Consider the following 18,003-nt stretch of genomic DNA (forward strand, 5'->3'; position numbering starts at 1 on the left):
GCTTGTTTTTTTCCTCAAGCAATTTCTGTAAAGAATTGCTTTTAAATGTAAATTGTTTGACATTAGAAAATTCCTCTTCTCACGGATGCCTTCAGAGTGAATCTGGACACTCAATCTCCACAAATAGTGGAACTATAGGGAGCATTGGAGAAAATGGCCAGAGGCCAGCTCTGCCCTATTGTTTAAGGTTCCAACACTCAGTAAAGTTCCAGAGGACAAAAAACTCACCTTGTTCATAGCAGACCCAGTAAACAGCACAGTGGACATGAGTATGTATATAGAAAGTGAATAGTAATAAATATTATAGAATCAATATTGTTTTTCTGTCACCCTCTTACTTTCTAAGGAAGACATAGGAGTTAGCAGCAGAGTTATGAAAACTTAGAGGATTTGAATAATGACTTTTCCCCCTTCCCAAGGCTTTGACCCTGACAAGTGAAATTTAAATTGTTATGCAAATGGATCATTAATAATTATACATAAAAATAAAGAAGATAATTTATTCATGGATATATCCCATTTATTATTTAAATAGTTCTGAGAACAAACTTGATACTGACAAATTAGATTTTAATTTTCAAAGACCAAGTTTTAAAAACTTATTTGCCCCTGGGATTAGAATAAAAATGAAGGATAAGATTTGGTCTCTTTTTAAATTGATGTTGTTTGCCTTTTTGTATAGTATTAAAAAGTAAAAAGCAAGTGAAATCTTAATCAATTCTAACCTATCAAGTAACTTCCTAGGTATTATGTCCTCTGCTATTTGGGATTTCTTTTATTTCACCTTTTTAGTTATTTTCTTAATGTTTGCTGGTATTGCAATTAGTTTATTTGTAATTTTCTCCTAATTAATACACAGCATCACAGCTTGTGAAGACAAATGGCAAAAAATTGGAAGGTTTTGTTATTTATTAATGTTACTGAGTTGTTATTTATTCAAATAGAAGATTATTAAAACCTTCATGAATTACAGGTTTTCTTCCTCTTTGCCTCATTTTGAACCAACACATGCAGCAAGAAAAGTATCATGAAATTTTTATTCTTGTGATTAATGGAAGTCAAACAGAAAAGGACTTGAGTTCAATAATAAACTTATTGTTATAGATTGAATTTAACTAATTTACGTAATAATATCTTGTCTTCCTATTGAGAATTCAGGGGACATAATTACCAATTTATTTGCACTTTGTTCCTTCCGAGTAACAAATTAATACAGTATCAGGCCTACTGCTGGTGCCCAAGGAATGTCTGTTGAATTGAATCCAACTGAGACAGTGTGTGGTGATCCCCCTTTCCAATGTAAATCTATTTTTTGATTACATGGCTCTTTATAAAGAAAGAAAGAGAGAGAGAGAGAAAGAGAGAGAGAGAGAGGGAAGGAGAGAGGGAGGCAGGGAGGGAAGGGAAGAAAGGAAAGGAGGGAGGAAAGAAGGAAGGGAGGGAGGGTGGGAGGGAGGAAGGAAGGAAGGAAGGAAGGAAGGAAGAGGGAAATACAAGTTTAGAAATTGAATCATGAATGAATTAAATGAAATTATTCTAGTTGTAGTCTACAGTGATTCTATTTTAAAGACTGGAATATTTGAAATTCAATCTTGAAATGTTGTCTCACTTTCTCACTTAATGTGGTTTAACCTAGATTGGAATTTGGAAATAAATAGACTCTCCCAGGAATTGGCTCCAAGAGGTACAAGGGCCAGTGATGGTTCCCAGGATGAAGCAATAGACCAGTGGGACAGGAGGAGGCAGCAATTCAGAGATGGCCGAAGATGCAGCTCAGTAGGCGGAAGTTCATTTGCCAGCAACGTCACCGAAGGATCCAGTGAGTAATCACTTTCTTTTCCAAAACAGAACAAAGGCAACAATTTATTGAAGCTTTACTAGGTCTCCTCCCTCTTATCCCCAGAATATAAACCTTGTTGTTTGAACATGGCAATGCAGTGATTATACACTTTTATATGAAAGATGTTTTTGGAATCATCAACTCCTTATTATTCACCAGGAGTCCCCACGTGGTAAATTATCAACTTCAAACATACAACTGCCTACTGAGGCTGCTTCTCTCTTCAGAAACTGAAATAACTAACTATAGGGTTCTTCACTGAATTAAATTTGTGTCTTACTTCAAAGAATTTGAGACGGCTTACAAAGTATGTATACTGTAAAAAGATAAATTAGCCTGCGTGACTGTAAGAAACAATTTTCTCCTTTTAACATTTATGAAATGAGGAAGTGTCTTTAAATGGAGGTATACTTTAGTGAAATAGTGTTTCTCTTCCTATTGAAAGGGCACTATTCAATCAGCATTATACCTCTGTCCCACAATCAATGGCAACTGAGAATGCAAGGTAGGTCGTTATTGAGGAAATCCAATTTAAGGTAAAATATGGTTTACAAAAGGGGCGAGGATGAGTACATCAATACATTTAGTGCCTACGACCATTAATCTGGCTCTAAAATTCTAACAGCTAAAGTTGTCAGAAGATACACAATTAATAGGCATTTGTCATTTGCATATTATTTACAAAAACAAACCAGGAACACCAACACTGAAACTTGAGCAAGCTTAATTTAAAAAAGGAAATACAGTGCTGTTGAAATATTGTGATTTATAAGAAATGTATATATATATATATATATATATATATGTATGTGTGTATATATATATATATATATATATATATATATATATATATGGCCATTCAGGAAAAATATATATGTATATGTGTGTTTGTATATATATACACATATATGTATATGTATATATATACACACATATATACATATATATGTATACATATATATGTGTGTGTGTATATATATCATACATATTTGGTCTTTGTCCACTGGTGCCTGGCTCACAGCTCCTAAAACCCTTGAATTTTCTGTATTGAGATATTAATGCTGTGACTTTTGGAAAGCCCCTGGGTAAACTAGGGTGGGAATGATTGCCAAGGGAACCAACTATGTGATTAGGAGGGTGAACTTTCAGCACCCTACCACCACCACTTCCAGGGAGGGGAGAGATGTTGGAGGTTTAATCAATCGTCCCTCTGTAATGAAGCCTCCATAAAACCCCAAAAGGATGGGGTTCAGAGAGCTTCCAGGTTGGTGAACATGTGGAGATTTGGGGGAGAGTTGTGTACATGGAGAGGGCATGCTGTTTTCCCATACCTTGCACTGTGCATCTCTTCCATCTGGCTGTTCCAGTTATATCCTTTAATAATAAACCAGTGATCTAATCAGTAAAATGTTTCTCTGAGTTCTGTGTGCCACTCTAGCAAATTAATTGAATTCGAGGAGGTAGATGTTGGAACCTAGCCAGTCAATCAGAAGTACAGGGAACAACCTGGACTTGCAATTCACATTCTGATTTGGAGTGGTCATTGGAACCTCCAGTTTGTAGCCAGTTGGTCAGAAGTACCTGGACTTAAAATTGGCATCTGAAGTGGGGAGAAGGAGGGGTATTCTTATAGGACTAAACCCTTAACCTGTGGAATCTTATGCTATCTCCAGATAGATAGTGTCACAATTGAGTTAAATTGTAATACATTCAACTGGTGTCCAGAGTTGCTTGTTGGTGGTGTGGGGAAACCTTACACACACATGTTGGAAATGGGCCCAGGAATCCAAAAGATGCAGAGAATGACATCATTATGATGGAGACAATAGCAAGCTTCCTATGTTATATCCTACAGCCAAGCTGATGGAATGACACAAGTACAATTCATGAAGACAGTAGTATAATTTATCCAGAATGAGTTAGAGCTGGCACAGATTAGGGATCAAATGTAGATATAAATATGTGGATGAAATTATAAGTAATTTAAATAATTAAACACTGTACTGTATTATTCCCACCACAGTGCTCTTGCACTCATGTGAACAATGAAGAATATAATTTAAATGTTCCATTTGTCTTGATAGTTTTCATTCTTGTCCCTTGATTGATACCTAATTCTTCCAGTTGCTTCTTCCTATTTGGCAGTAAGAACTTAGTATCTGGAATCTTAAATTTTTATTCTTACATATACTACTCTATAGGGTTGCTTTATTATCCCTCTGTTTTTCATGGACAATTGAACTACCTCTCTGGAGAATACCTTTCTTATAGTAGACTTCCAATAAAATATTCCTACTGCTTCACATTTTGTTGTAATATTCATGTTTTTCCATTTCTATCTCCCCCACCCCTTATCAGTTTCTGTATTAATATAGTCTATAATTTTGTTCAGATTTTCAACTATATGTATTTTAATAATGACTACTTAACATATTTCATTAATTGTTCCTCATCATTGCTTTGTGCACCAATTACTTCCAAAAGGATTTTTTTTTCCTTCTTACTATAGTAATCCTTTAATAATTTTTTTCAGAGAGATTCTTTGGGAAGTAAACTGAGTCCTTACATATCTGAAAATATATTCATTTCCCACTTAATTCTGAATTATAGTTTCTCATCATTTGGTATAGAATTCTAGCTTCAAATTATTGAGGAAACTGGTTCATTATCTTCCTGTAACTGGTGGTGCTGAGAAGTCTGAATCTAGTCTCATTCTCACAACTTCTGTTATTAACCCAGCATTCGTTTCTGTTAGCTCTTAGGGTTTTCCCTTTATTCTTGGTATTTTATCAGTGTGTGTATCTTAAATATGTTTGGCATACCATACACTTCTAATGGTGATGACTCATATCTTTCTTCAAGTCTCATAAATTCCCAGATACAGTTTCTTCAAATATTGCTTTCCTTTCTCTTCTCTATTGTTTCCTGATGACATTTCAACTATTAGATCTGTCTTAACTTTCTCTTTGCACTTTGCATCTCCTCATCAGTTTGTGCTGCCTTCTCAGGGAATTCCTTAGCTCATCTTTCAGCTCAGCAATTCACCGTACATCTAAATCCTTCCTTCTCTTTAGCCTACTTATTTTTTAACTTTTTTATTTTAACACTCTAATTTCAAAGATGTCTAGGTAATTCTTTTTTATTGAACTTTTTTTATTTTTTATGCCTCTGATAACATTAAGTATAGTATATATAGTTTTAATCTAATTGCGCTATCAACTATTTCCTCAAATACACATTTCTCATTTGCTGAGTTTGTTATCTTTGTTTCACAGTGTTGGCTTTTCTCAAACGTGTTGTCCTTTTTGACTGGGTGCTTATTCTTTGGGTCAAATTCCCTATTCACCTGATGCCTCCCACTGAGCACCCTATTGGGGCAGGTAATGAAGCAACAACTATGCTTTTTGCTGTATTCAGTGTAAGAATGAATCATGTTGCAGTAAACAACTTAGCCCTGCACAGGCTATTCCACATTCCATCTGGGTTTCTTCTGTCCTCAGTCTTTGACTTTCTCACACACTCATTTGTTCTTGGCGGGAGGCAAGTACAACCATTGCTGCTGCATGACCCAGTTCAAAGAGAGGATTGTGCAGACATCAGCCGACCTACTGTCTCTGCCATGAAGCTCCAATTGATCAACTGATTGTTTGCACCTGGGGACTCTCTAGCTCCTGGGTTCTCACTCTTGCTGATGCTTCCACCATTCTGTATCAAAGCTTTCTCATAATTAAGTCAGAGAAGACAAGTACTGTATTATATCAGTTATATGTGGAATCTAAAATAGTCAAACTTGTAAAAACAGAGAGTTAACTGGTGGTTACCAGGAGACGGGGCATAGGGGACAGGATAGATGTTGTTTGTACAATACAAATCTGCAATAAGTAGTATGTTCTAGAGATAAAATGCACAGTACGGTGAATATAGATGACAGTATTATATTATAATCTTCAAACTTGCTAAGAAACTAGCACTTAATTATTCCAACCACTAAAAAGAAAGGATAATTATGTAATGTGATAGAGGTGCTAATTATTGCTACAATTGCAATCATATTACAGTGTATAAATGTATCAAATTACCATGTTGTACACCTTAAATTTGCACAATGTCATATGTTAAATATATTTCAATAGGTAATGTTTGCATGTAAATCAGATACAATTGCTACTGGCTCTACTATTCCAGGTGCCCCCAAAGAATATACTCGCAGAAAAGCAATAGTGAGAAAGACAGAATCTCCTGAAAACATCAAAGAAGAGATGGAGAAGAGGGCATATATCACAACCCCCCCATCATACAATTTGAAACCTCTAGGTACCACTCTACTTCGCAGGTCTCTGTCCTGCCCTGTAGTCACCTAAGGAGGCCCTTTCATAGCACTGCTTCGCTCCTATAATACCCATTCTTTGAGTTCTGTTTTCTCCTATCTGGGTTTCCTCTTGGATCCTTGAAATGTCTCTCTTTTATACTGGAGAAAATTCAACTGCAGTACATACCTCTAAACCCAAGTAACCAAAGTAATCAATGTATTCAACAATTAATTAACACCACAGCAGTCAGAATTTACCCATCTTAAAGGCTTCTAAGAAGGAGAAACCGGAGGGAAGAATAATTTGGTAATAAATAAGAAAAAGAGACACAAAATTTTATATGTAGTAATACAAATGTATTACACATAGCAATAGTTTCCACTCTTACCTGGAACAACTAACGATTTATCTAAACTAAAATATTAAATTGAATGGAAATTTTGTTTGGTTCGATTAACCATAGATGATGATTCATGTGCCATAAAGAAAAGGGCCATTTTCTCTAGTTTTTAGTTCCTTCTAATCTGGAGGACCAGTTCTTCTAGTTTCAGCATTATGGACCCTTTCATCCAAGTCTATTTTATTCTCTGTTTTATGGATAAATCCTCCACTACTAATGCTCTTAGATATTCATGTCTGTCTGCATTTCTTCAGAAAAAGAAACAACTGTAGGTGAGCTGGAATCAACCCACAGTGGTTCACAATAGCCAACTGTGCACATTTTTTTTTTCTAACCCTGCAGTTTAGTAACATCAGGTTGGTAGCTTGAAATTGGGAGTATTTACACAGTGGAAACTGGCAAACACTACAAATCAGGACTCTTTTTTTTATTTTGGAGAACCAGTTGTTAAACATTTACCAGTACCCACTGGAAATAGCTGTAGAACTTATACCAATTCAAATTTCAGGCCAAAATAACATAATAATTTTAATTAAGACAATGATTGTGTTTTCTTTGGGATAAATTCTGTTTTTGTGTGTGTGTGTGTGTGTGTGTGTGGTTTCTTTTACAGATTTTTTTTTAATTTATTGGAATGACAATTGTTAGTAAAATTACATAGATTTCAGATAAATTCTGTTTTTAATAAAAACTTACACTAATAATTTGTTTCGTATTAGGCAGGAGGGAATTGAACTATCCATCATTTTATTTTTCAGTTTATCCTAGCCACAGACACTCAAAAGGCATGTTATATTTCTTCAGCAACTTTTCAGTAGAGATTGCACTTCACTAAGAGCTGCTGGAGCTAGCATTGTTTAATGTGTGGTTTAAATTTTATCTCATTTATAGAGTCAGGATATGCTACCAATCCATGACTTAAAACCTGACAGCTTTATCGAGCATCATTATAGCTGGTGTTTTTCAGTCTGTTAATTTCACTCATCTCTGACTTCCTACACAATAACTGGAAAAGACATTAGGAATGACATATTTATGTGTGTGGACACAGTTGATCAATCCATCTAGGCTGTGACGGATGCTGACTGAGGCATACCAGGTAAATAACCTGAAGGCTGGAAACTGAAGTCAGAAGGGCCTGCAAAATGGAGTTCTGATTTTTATAATCTCAAATTGCTCCTGTATCACAAACAGATGTGGCAAGAATTCGAATCTAATTGTGTGAGGATACCTGATACCATTTTCCTTATTTCATTCAGCTACAAAAGTTATTATGGAAATGTATTTTCCAAATACTAGCTTACACAGAAATATGAAAGCAGGAGGGTGAGGTGGGGAGAGAAAGAAAGAGCGAGACAGATAGAGAAAGGGAGAAAGGGAAGCAGGCAAAAGAACTTCAATTTCTAATAATAAGAACTAAAAATTACATTGCACTTACAATGCCAGGCTTTACAATATATTAGCTTATTAATTCTCCCAACAACACTATGAGTTAAGTACTGCGTTTTCATCTTCACTTTACCAAATGAGGACTCTGAGTCTTGGAGAGCATCAGGGACTTGCCTGGTATCACTCAGCTATAATTCATGGTGGGTCTCAAACCCAGACAGCCTGATAAGAGTCTATGATCTTGAACACTACAACTCACCACCTCTGGTTGGACCATTCAAATCTAATCTTGGTCTCTCTAACGAAAAGTCCAAAGAGGGTCTCACTTCATTAGACATCACTTTTTTATTATCCTCAGGTAATACAGTGGAATGAATGAGACATGACAATGTCTAAAGACACCTGGAACTGAGCCAAGTATTTTATCTTTTTGATTCTAAAGTAAAAAAGGAGGGGGATGGGGGGTTTTCAAGATCCAAGATGGCAGAGTACATAAAAGCTGTGCTTGCCTCGTCCCATGAACACATCAAAATTACAATTAAATTATAGAACAATCAACCTGGAGAACTATCTGAAGTCTGGCTGAACAGAAGTTTTATAATTAAGAATATAAAGAAGAAGCCACATCAGACTAGTAGGAGGGGTGGAGACACGAAACCAGTTGGTTCCACACCCACATGTGGTGGTTGAAAATCAGGAGAGATATCTTGGCCACAGAGGTTCCCCATGAAGGAGAGAGGGAACCCAGTCCCCCACACCAGACTCCCAAGCCCCGAGTACTGGTGCCCAGAAGAAGAGCCCCCACAAATTCTGGCTGTGAAAAAGTGTGGGGATTCCAACCATCCTGGTGGGACAGAAGGCTGAAGAAAACCCAAAAGGAAATCTTCTTGAAGGGCCCATGCAGGCACTCACCCTGACTCTGGTGGATGGGTGGACTGTGACTCTAGGGCCATTGGAAACATACGGGGAGAGACTGAGTTGTGTAACTTCTGGGCCAGGATTGGAGGTACAGCCCCCATTTTCCCTGTGTGTGACCCTTCTCCCATGTAGCTGGCAAGTGGGCACCATCTTCCTGTGTTGAGCCTGCCCCACAGGCCAAAATAAATCTAATTGGCCTGGTGAGCTCTGCTGCTCCACCCTGCTGACTCATTGAGACTCTGCTTCACCCAACTTGCATAACACGGGAGGCTTTATCAAAGGCTGAACCTTACAGGAGCTGGCAGGTGGCAGCAGGTCTCTGAGTGTCCTGGCTTTTTGCAGAGTTACCCCAGACCTGGTACTGGTGGCAGCTGTCCTCAGTTTGCTGTGTGACCTCTCTCACGTGCCTCCAGGTACAGCACAGGCAGTGACCAACCATGGATCACTTCGTATCTCCTACCAGGTAGTCAGTCCCCAGCAGGTCATAGGCAGTGGCTGACTTAGGCATGCACCAGAGCCACTCCCAAGAGGGGCCAGAACCAACATACTTGAAATTTGGATTCAGATCACAGCAGAGCACCACCCAATTAGCCCCAAAGTGGCACATGCAAAGGATGATATCAACAGACACTGGAGCTGCTGGTACAAATCTTGCTCCATGGGTAAGCCCCCTGCACAGAAGCCCATAAGCTGTGGATGTGGCCAAATTGCACAGCCAGTCTGCCTGAGGGTCAATCCCACCTACTAACATGCCAACTACAACAGAAGGTCACACACAACTCACATAAGGGACACTGCTATAACACCTGGAGCAAGTGACCAGGGAGACTGTGCCACTGGGCCTCACAGGACACCTACTACATAAAGCCACCCACCAAGACTGAGAGATATAGCAAACCTACCTAATACATAGAAATAAACACAGAGAGAAGGTCAAAATGAGAAAACAAAGAAATACGTTCCAAATGAAAGAACAGGAGAAAAATCCAGAAAAAGAACTAAACAAAATGGAGGCAAGTGATCTACCAGGTAAAGAGTAAAAGACAATGGTTATAAGAATGCTCAAAGAACTTAGTTGAGAACTTCAACAAAGAGATAGCAAGCATTAAAAAGGACACAGAAACCATAAAAAAGAAGCAGCCAGAAGTGAAGAATGCACTGAAGTGCACTGAATGCACCAGAGGGAATCAGCAGCAGACTAGATGAAGCAGAGTATCGAGTCAGGGATTTGGAAGCAAGGTAGCAGAAACACCCATTTTGAACAGCAAAAAGGAAAAAGGATCCAAAAAAAAGAGGAGAGTTTAAGGAGCCTCTGGGACATCAAGCATAATAACATTCACATCATAGGGGTACCAGAAGGTGAGGAGAGAAAGCAAGGGATTGAGAATCTTTTGAAGAAATAATGACTGAAAACTTTCCTAACCTGGCAAAGGAAATAGACATACAAGCCCAGGAAGTACAGAGAGTCCCTGAAAAAGATGAACTCAAACAGGCCCACAACGAGTCATATTATAATTAGAATGGCAAAGGTTAAAGACAAAGGGAGAATACCAAAAGCAGCAAGAGAAAAGCAGTTAGTTACTACAAGGGAGCTCCCATTAGACTGTCAATTAATTTTTTAACATAAACCCTGATGGCCAGAAGGGATTGGCAGGAAGTACTCAAAGTGATGAAAAGGCAAGACCTACAGTTAGGACTATTCTACCCAGCAAGGCTATCATTTAAAATCAAAGGACAGATAAAGATCTTCCCAGATAAGAAAAAGATAAAGGAGTTCATCACCACCAAACCATTATTACAAGGAATGTTAGATGGACTTCTTTAAGATGGGGGAAAAAAAAAGATTAAAAATATGAATAATGAAATGGCAATAACTACCGTGTTTCCCTGAAAATAAGAACTTCTCCGAAAATAAGCCCCAGTTAAGATCGTCAGCCAGACAGACACATTTAGTACGTTATGACAATGTTCCAGAAGATGACATGACTGTATTTGAATAAATGTAGATTGTTGTACATGAAAAAATAAGACATCCCCTGAAAATACACCCTAATGCATCTTTTGGAGCAAACATTTATATGAGACCCGGTCTTATTTTCAGGGAAACACAGTACACATCTATCAACAATTGCTTTCAGTGTAAGTGGATTACATGCTCCAATCAAAAACATAGGGTGGCTAAATCGATAAAAAAATAAAACCCTTACAAATATTGCCTATTCACTTCAAATTGAAAGACATTGACTGAAAGTAAAGGGATGAAAAAAGTTACTTCATAAAAATGAAAAGAACAAAAAAACAAAAACAAAAATTTAAAAAAAACCACTGTGGCAACAATACTTATACCATACAAAATAGACTTTAAAATAAAAGCTATAACAAGTGACAAAGAAGGACCCAGTAATCCCACTTCCTGCTGTTTTTCTGAAAAACAAACAAAACACTTTCTAGGGGACGTGTGCATACATATGTTCATTGCAGCATTATTTACAGTGGCCAAGATGTGGCGGCAGCCTGGGTGTCTGTTGATAGAAGAATGGATAAAGAGGAGGTGGCACATACATACAATGAAATATTGCTCGGCTATGGAAGGGAATGGGATCTTGCCATCTGTGGTGGCATAGATGAACCAGAGGGTACTATGTTGAGTGGAGTGTCAGACAGTGAAAGACTGATGCAATGTGATTTCGCTTATATATGGAATCTAAAGAACAAAATAAGTAAACAAAACAAAAACAGACTCATAGATACAGAAAACATTTTCATGATTGCCAGACTGGAGGAAGGTTGGGAATGGATGAAAAAGGGGAATGAGTTAAGAAGTACAAATTGGTTTCTACAAAGTAGTCATGGAGATGTAGGGTATAACATAAGGAGTATAGTCAACAATATTGTAATAACTATGTATGGTGTCAGATGGGTAGTAGACTTATCAGGGTGATAAATGAGAGAATGGTTGGGGGGCCAGTTAAAAATTGATGGGATTAAGAAGTACAAACTGGTAGTTACAAAATGATCAAGAGGAAATAAAGTAAAACATAAGGAATATAGTCAATGGTATGGCAATAACTATGTATAGTGCCAGGGTGGTACTAGCCTAGGTCACTTCTTAAATTATATAAAGGTCTAATTGTATGCTATACACCTGAAATTAATATAAATTAATTTTGAATGTCAACTGTAACTGAAAAATTAAAAGGGGAGTAAGATGAACGACAATAAGTGCCTCAAATTTCCAGGTGTAAAACAAATAAGTCACGGGAATGTAATATACAGCACAGGGAATCTAGTCAGTAATAGTGTGATAGCATGGTACGGTGTCAGGTGGTTGCAGGACTTATGGTGATTACTTCTTTAGGTATATAAATGTTGAATAACTATTGTGTATACCTGACGCTAGTATTATATTGTATCTTACAATATTTTTAATAAAGCTCTCTTCAAAAAGTCAAAAAAAGGGAAATATTTAAATTTTTCAAGAGCACAGAAGTGGAAATGCAATGTCAGTAATTCCATGATATTTAAGAGCTTATTCTGTTTTAAGGTTTTATTTCTCAAAGGCTCATTTAGCAACCCAAATTTTGGTGACAAAATCACATTTCAATTTGTTTTCTATTTGGTTCAGAGTTCCACAGGGACAGTTGTTGAGAAATCTAGCAGTTCAAAGCTGCAGCAGGTGTGTGGTTTGCTGCTTCATTGGATTTTAACACAAATTTTATGTCTGAGTTTATGTAAGAGTATGTCGATTAGCTCTGTCTTGGTAAGGGAAATGAATAGAAAAGTGCTCATCCACATAATCAAATCCGTTTGTAAATAAGTGAGCTGTTTTAACAGTCCCGTGCATGCTGTTAAGATCACTATAATTTAAAGGCCCACCCTCAGACCTTACGTGATAGACAGATGAGTATACATCCAACAAGGATAGCTGCTGCTCAGGAAAAAACATAATAATAAAGCTAAATCCATGAGCCCAGGAATCTGTATATTATATTCGTAAATATTAAAATATAATTGAATATTTAAGGCCAAGGATATAGCAAATGAATCAAATAAGGGAAGATGCTTTAAATTCCTTTAAGGCTTCTGTAACTTTAACAAGTACTATGTATAAAGCACCTTTGATTTAGGCTTAAAGCTCAAAAAGATGGGTCAATAAATTATTATAGTTTTTTTCAGTTTACTTTTCCTGCCATTTAGAGTCAAATGTTACACTCAGGCTTATTCAAGAAATGAGTGCAAAAATACTTCAGGGATTTTGAAATATGATGCGTAGAAGAAAGCATCCCACATCCTGAGTTATTCTAAAATGGTCCTCCATTGTATTCCAAGAAACAAGATATCCCATAAAATTCACTTATCATTTGCATTCCAACTTTATTGTTACAGAATATATCTATATGTCATCCCCTTTATTTTCACACACCAAAATTGTACGTATTCAATCAACATAGTCTATTTTTCCAGGATCTACTTTCCCACTGCAGGCCACTTGTTTATTTACCAATCTTCAAATCCATCATCCTGTAGAAATTCTGCCCACTCCTCAAGTTCCAGTCTAATGATATTCTTTCTTTAATCCTACCCTTCCTTATAGCCAGAATCACTCTCTCCTTACTCTGAGTTCTCTTTCATCATGAGTCCCCTATCTTACTCATCTTTCTATCTCCATTGTGCCTAAACTTGTACCTGTCTCATGAAACAAAAATTATTTTAAATTAATTCAACTTAATAAATGAGTAATACATGAGTGAATGCACCTGAAACTGTTTAAACTATGGATTTGTATCTGGTGACTAATGAAATTTCATTTGGTATACAAAATAAAAACTACAAGAACAAGAATTAAACGTATTTGTTCTTGACTGCTCGCAAGAAACCATGCTGTTATGTGCTTTGTCAGCATACCATCCTTGACCCTTTCTACACAAGTTAAACAAATTTATGAGCTAAAAAATGATTGTTACATGGAGCTGTGTGTCAGGACAACTAAAATTTACACTCTTCAGCGGAGTACTAAGACAGCAGGGATGGAAATGTAGGGACAAGGACAGAGACATTAGGAATGCTTCTCCAGAGAAAATCAATGAGAGCCGAAGAACCATTCTGCCCAAGGCTGTATAAACCTGACTTCCAGCAGAAATCCAGCTGGCCACTGCTAGGCAGGATGAGGGGAAGAAGGAAAAGGTTTTGCCTACAATTTTTAAGAGAAGGGTATGGAAGCAACTCTAGTATGTGAGAAGAAATTGAAAGAGAGCAATTTTGTTATTGTTGTTTAAGAAATATTCTGTGGTCCTCACCCCAACCTCTTCATGATAGTAGTTGAGAAATACAAGTAAAGGACTTAAGGTTTTGAAATTATATTTTGATTGTGAAATGATGCTTTCTATTTCTGCACCCTTGAAAGACTAAAAGAGTTGGGGCACGACGTTATTTGGGTTTGAACTACCTAAATAAGGCCACAAAGAATCATTCAGAAGCTAATATAGAAGTGCAATCTCATTTCGGCAACAAGCACAGCCTTTCACACTATCCTAGAGACTCCCCAATTCACAGAAAACCCTAAACTGCTATGAATGAAACCATCAGATGATACTTTACATACCTCCCTAGATGCTTTAACATGCTCTGCATGTTAAGACTATAGTGAATTTTCTAGGAATGTATGTTCATTTTTGCTACACCTTCTTTGAAATATAGGGAAACATAGTGTTTTTTTCCCTTGTTCTTAGAATTTTGAAAGAGATTCTAAAGCTAATTCTCAGTCTTAGGTGGCTTCCTCTTCATGCCTAAATACTAATATATAAATCTGAAAAATGATTATTTTTTCTGTATTTTTCTCAACAAAAGGATATATAGTGCTATCCATAGTGTACTGACTCCAACAGCATATTTCCTCAAGCAATGCCTGTTTCATTTATGATATTTTAGAACTTTTTAATTTCTTCCCAAGAGAACTGTCTAACGAACATAGCTACATGTTTGCAAGGATGACACTCTGTCTATGCTTAGTATAGACTTCGCCCCTGCACACATCTAGCTGCTTGCTTGCTCGCCTTGGCTTTCAGCGCACGCGCAACTTCTTTCTCGCCAGGATATAATTCATGGTATCACCTTTTCTGCTCCTCAGTCACCTCAGAAAATGGCCGTTCTGTGGATCTGGGCTTTCAAGTTGGTATTGAGGAAAAAAGTTTCTACACAGAGAATTTCCACTCAGCCGCCTGGGTTTTCCGAGGGGATGATGGGAATCCTGAGAACAGTCCCAAATGTCTTAGTAACAAACGTCGACCAGTAGCTGGTAAGGACTCTACAATTATGATAAAATGAATGTGCCTTAGAGATTCAATAACCGGCTCCAGGCAACTCTCTGAAGTCGGCAAACATACACTGAGTGTACCATTTGGATAGAAGTATGTGTGCTCCCATATATACACATATATAATATATTTCTCAATATTGTGAAAAAACCTGAAGCTTTTAAAGTAAAAAAACTGTCTTCATAGCTCCTTGAAACATAGAATAGTAATTCCAAAGTTGGAGTAAAGATTAACGTAGGAAGAATCAAGTCTTTCATTCTACAAGTAAAATACACCATTTTTCAAAAATGTAATGGAGAGTATCAAAAAGTAACAAATTACCATTTATTGTCCCAATACTGAAGTATAACCATTTTAATGTCTCTGCATTGTCTTTTTACTATACATAGGTCTAGTCCTATTTTAAAACATATATGAAATACGCACTTGATTTTATCATGTATATAGTTTGATATGTAAGATTTTATAGCCTGCTTTGTACATTTAGTAACATAGTTGTTTAATAATTACTAAATACCTTTGTTTAGTAATATAAATATTTTCATGTGTTTTCAAAGATTTCATTAATATTTTAATGGTTTCTGATATTTTTATGACATTAGTTTTTAGTTTACTCAAACCATGTATGTTTCCGTAATGCAATAATAGCTTAATGATTAAAAGAAAAAAAACTTACACCTGGATTACAAATTTCAGCATGTGGAATTATGATATCAGTTCAATTTTGGCTGCAAAATTTAAGGTGCAGAGTGTTTGTAAACTTCTGTGTTAATAATAAATGACCATAATTAATACTAAACAATTTAACTCAAGCAAGCAAAGATCAAGGTTGTAAATAATGTTTTAAATTAATTATACAATCGTGCATTCAACAAACACTATGCCTGTATGCCTGCTATGGTACAGGCACTAGGGCAACTTGCTAAAGATACGCGGAGAGAATGACTGGGATGAATATGACAGATTCTACAAAGAGGTACTTAACATTCTCAGTGCAGACATCAGAATGTGCTTAGGTTTATCTTAATCCCATTTATGCAAGCAAGATTAATTTTTGTTATATACATGGTAATCATTTGTTTTATCTGTAGAGTAGAGCCTTTCTTAATTTTTCCTTATAAATATGAAACTCAACACTGGAGGATTTAAATGAGAAGTTGTAATTTAAATGAGGAGAAGAAGTAATGACTCTGGGTGGTAACCACACAATGCAATATATAGATGATATATTATAAAATCGTACACTTGAAACCTATATAATTTTACTAACCAATGTCACCCCAATAAATTTAGTAAAAAATTTAAAAAATAAGTTCCTGTACAAATACATACGGGAATACAATGTCTGTATTATGCACATTTAAAACATTTATTTATATTCAAATCATAAATATGAATGAATTAAGCTTAACCATTTATTAAAAAGTAAGCATGAGAATCTGAATGTAAAAATGGAAAATTTTAGAGAATTTTTGAAAATTAAAATAGATGAGGCTCTAGGATTAAGCTTGTAGAAAACTCAAAATTTTCTGTATTTAACTTTAATTTAAGTAATAGGATGATGAAAGTACGATTTTTAATGTTAGGATCTCTGTCTATGCGTATTTGTTTATTCATGTATTCCAAGCACCTCAGACAGTGCCTGCCTCATCACAGGAAGCCAATATAGTACATATTTGACAAGTGAATGAATAAAAAGGCTGGGATTTCGTGACTATTCAGTAATTTACTAGTTATGAACCTTAGAAAAGTCACTTACTTAAAGTTATTATCTCTAGGCCTATCCTACAATGTTAATACAAAATGAAATGAAATTATGTGCGTGAAAATTCTTTATAGGCTATTTATATCCATCTTGACTATTTCTCCCTTATTTTTCTTAATTTTCATGAAAATTTTGGTTGAATATTGAATATATATTTATATTAGTCTATGTATTCATATATATTTTATATAAATTATAAACAGTTGCTATAATATAATTACTAAATTGTTAAATATTTATTGGCTGTTTGTGGCAGGCAGCTGAGAATATAAGATGAATAAGACATAGTTCCTCCCTCACAATTATCACCATTTCTACAAATGTTTATTTTTGGCACAAAACAAGCGTTGGGTTAATTCACTATCATTTGCTTTGGTTAAAAAAAGAAAGAATTTGTTCAATTTTGCCAAAAAATTTCATATATATATGAAAATTTCATATATCCATATACATATATGCACATACATATATACAGGCATATAGGCATATATAGACATGTGTATATGTATGTATGGAAGTATATCTGTATACACACACACACAAAGAAAATATGTTTAAATGTTGCAGTTGAGTTTCATGATACTATTTGTTGGATTGAACTTCAGTTCAAAAATGTTGCTAGTTGTTCTTTCTTATTGTTACTAAGACTAGAAGTGTTACATACACAAGACGCATGTGTTCTTAATTAAGTGATATTGAGAAATCAATATAAGAAGATAGAGATTAGAAAGGTGAGTTGGAGACGAATAATTTTAAAACTGAAAAAAATCTTTATTAGCCTAATGCGTTTCGAAGATATTGCAATACCAATTTATGTCTACCATCATGTATTTTGTGATTAAATTTTACACCTTAAAAATCCAATTCATAATCACTTAAAAGAGCTCTTCTATAAATTGGAGAAATACATAAACAAGGGTTTGCATCACTATAAAAGTGTATTGCTTAAGCCACAAGAAAATTTTAGGGTATTTTTAATGTCTGAGTGGTGTTATCTTATGGAAATATTTACCCGTCATTTGAACTTTTATATCTAATAAGATGATTCCAAGATAGTGTTATTTGGG

The 18,003-nt window shown here is 35.8% G+C and overlaps 1 protein-coding gene across 1 annotated transcript in view; it reads left to right on the forward strand.

The window, feature by feature from the left end:
* Positions 1-18,003, forward strand: part of LOC308499733 (uncharacterized protein) — a gene marked incomplete at both ends in the record, with an annotated part of 113,291 nt that overhangs the window by 12,187 nt on the left and 83,101 nt on the right. Inside the window, 2 exons of the mRNA XM_081053567.1 lie at positions 1,637-1,819; positions 14,985-15,152. Of these exons, the coding sequence (XP_080909693.1) occupies positions 1,637-1,819; positions 14,985-15,152 (351 nt within the window). The remainder of the gene's footprint in view (positions 1-1,636; positions 1,820-14,984; positions 15,153-18,003) is intronic.

Source organism: Rhinolophus hipposideros (assembly GCF_964194185.1).
Source record: "Rhinolophus hipposideros genome assembly, chromosome: 7".
Classification (NCBI taxonomy): domain Eukaryota; kingdom Metazoa; phylum Chordata; class Mammalia; order Chiroptera; family Rhinolophidae; genus Rhinolophus; species Rhinolophus hipposideros.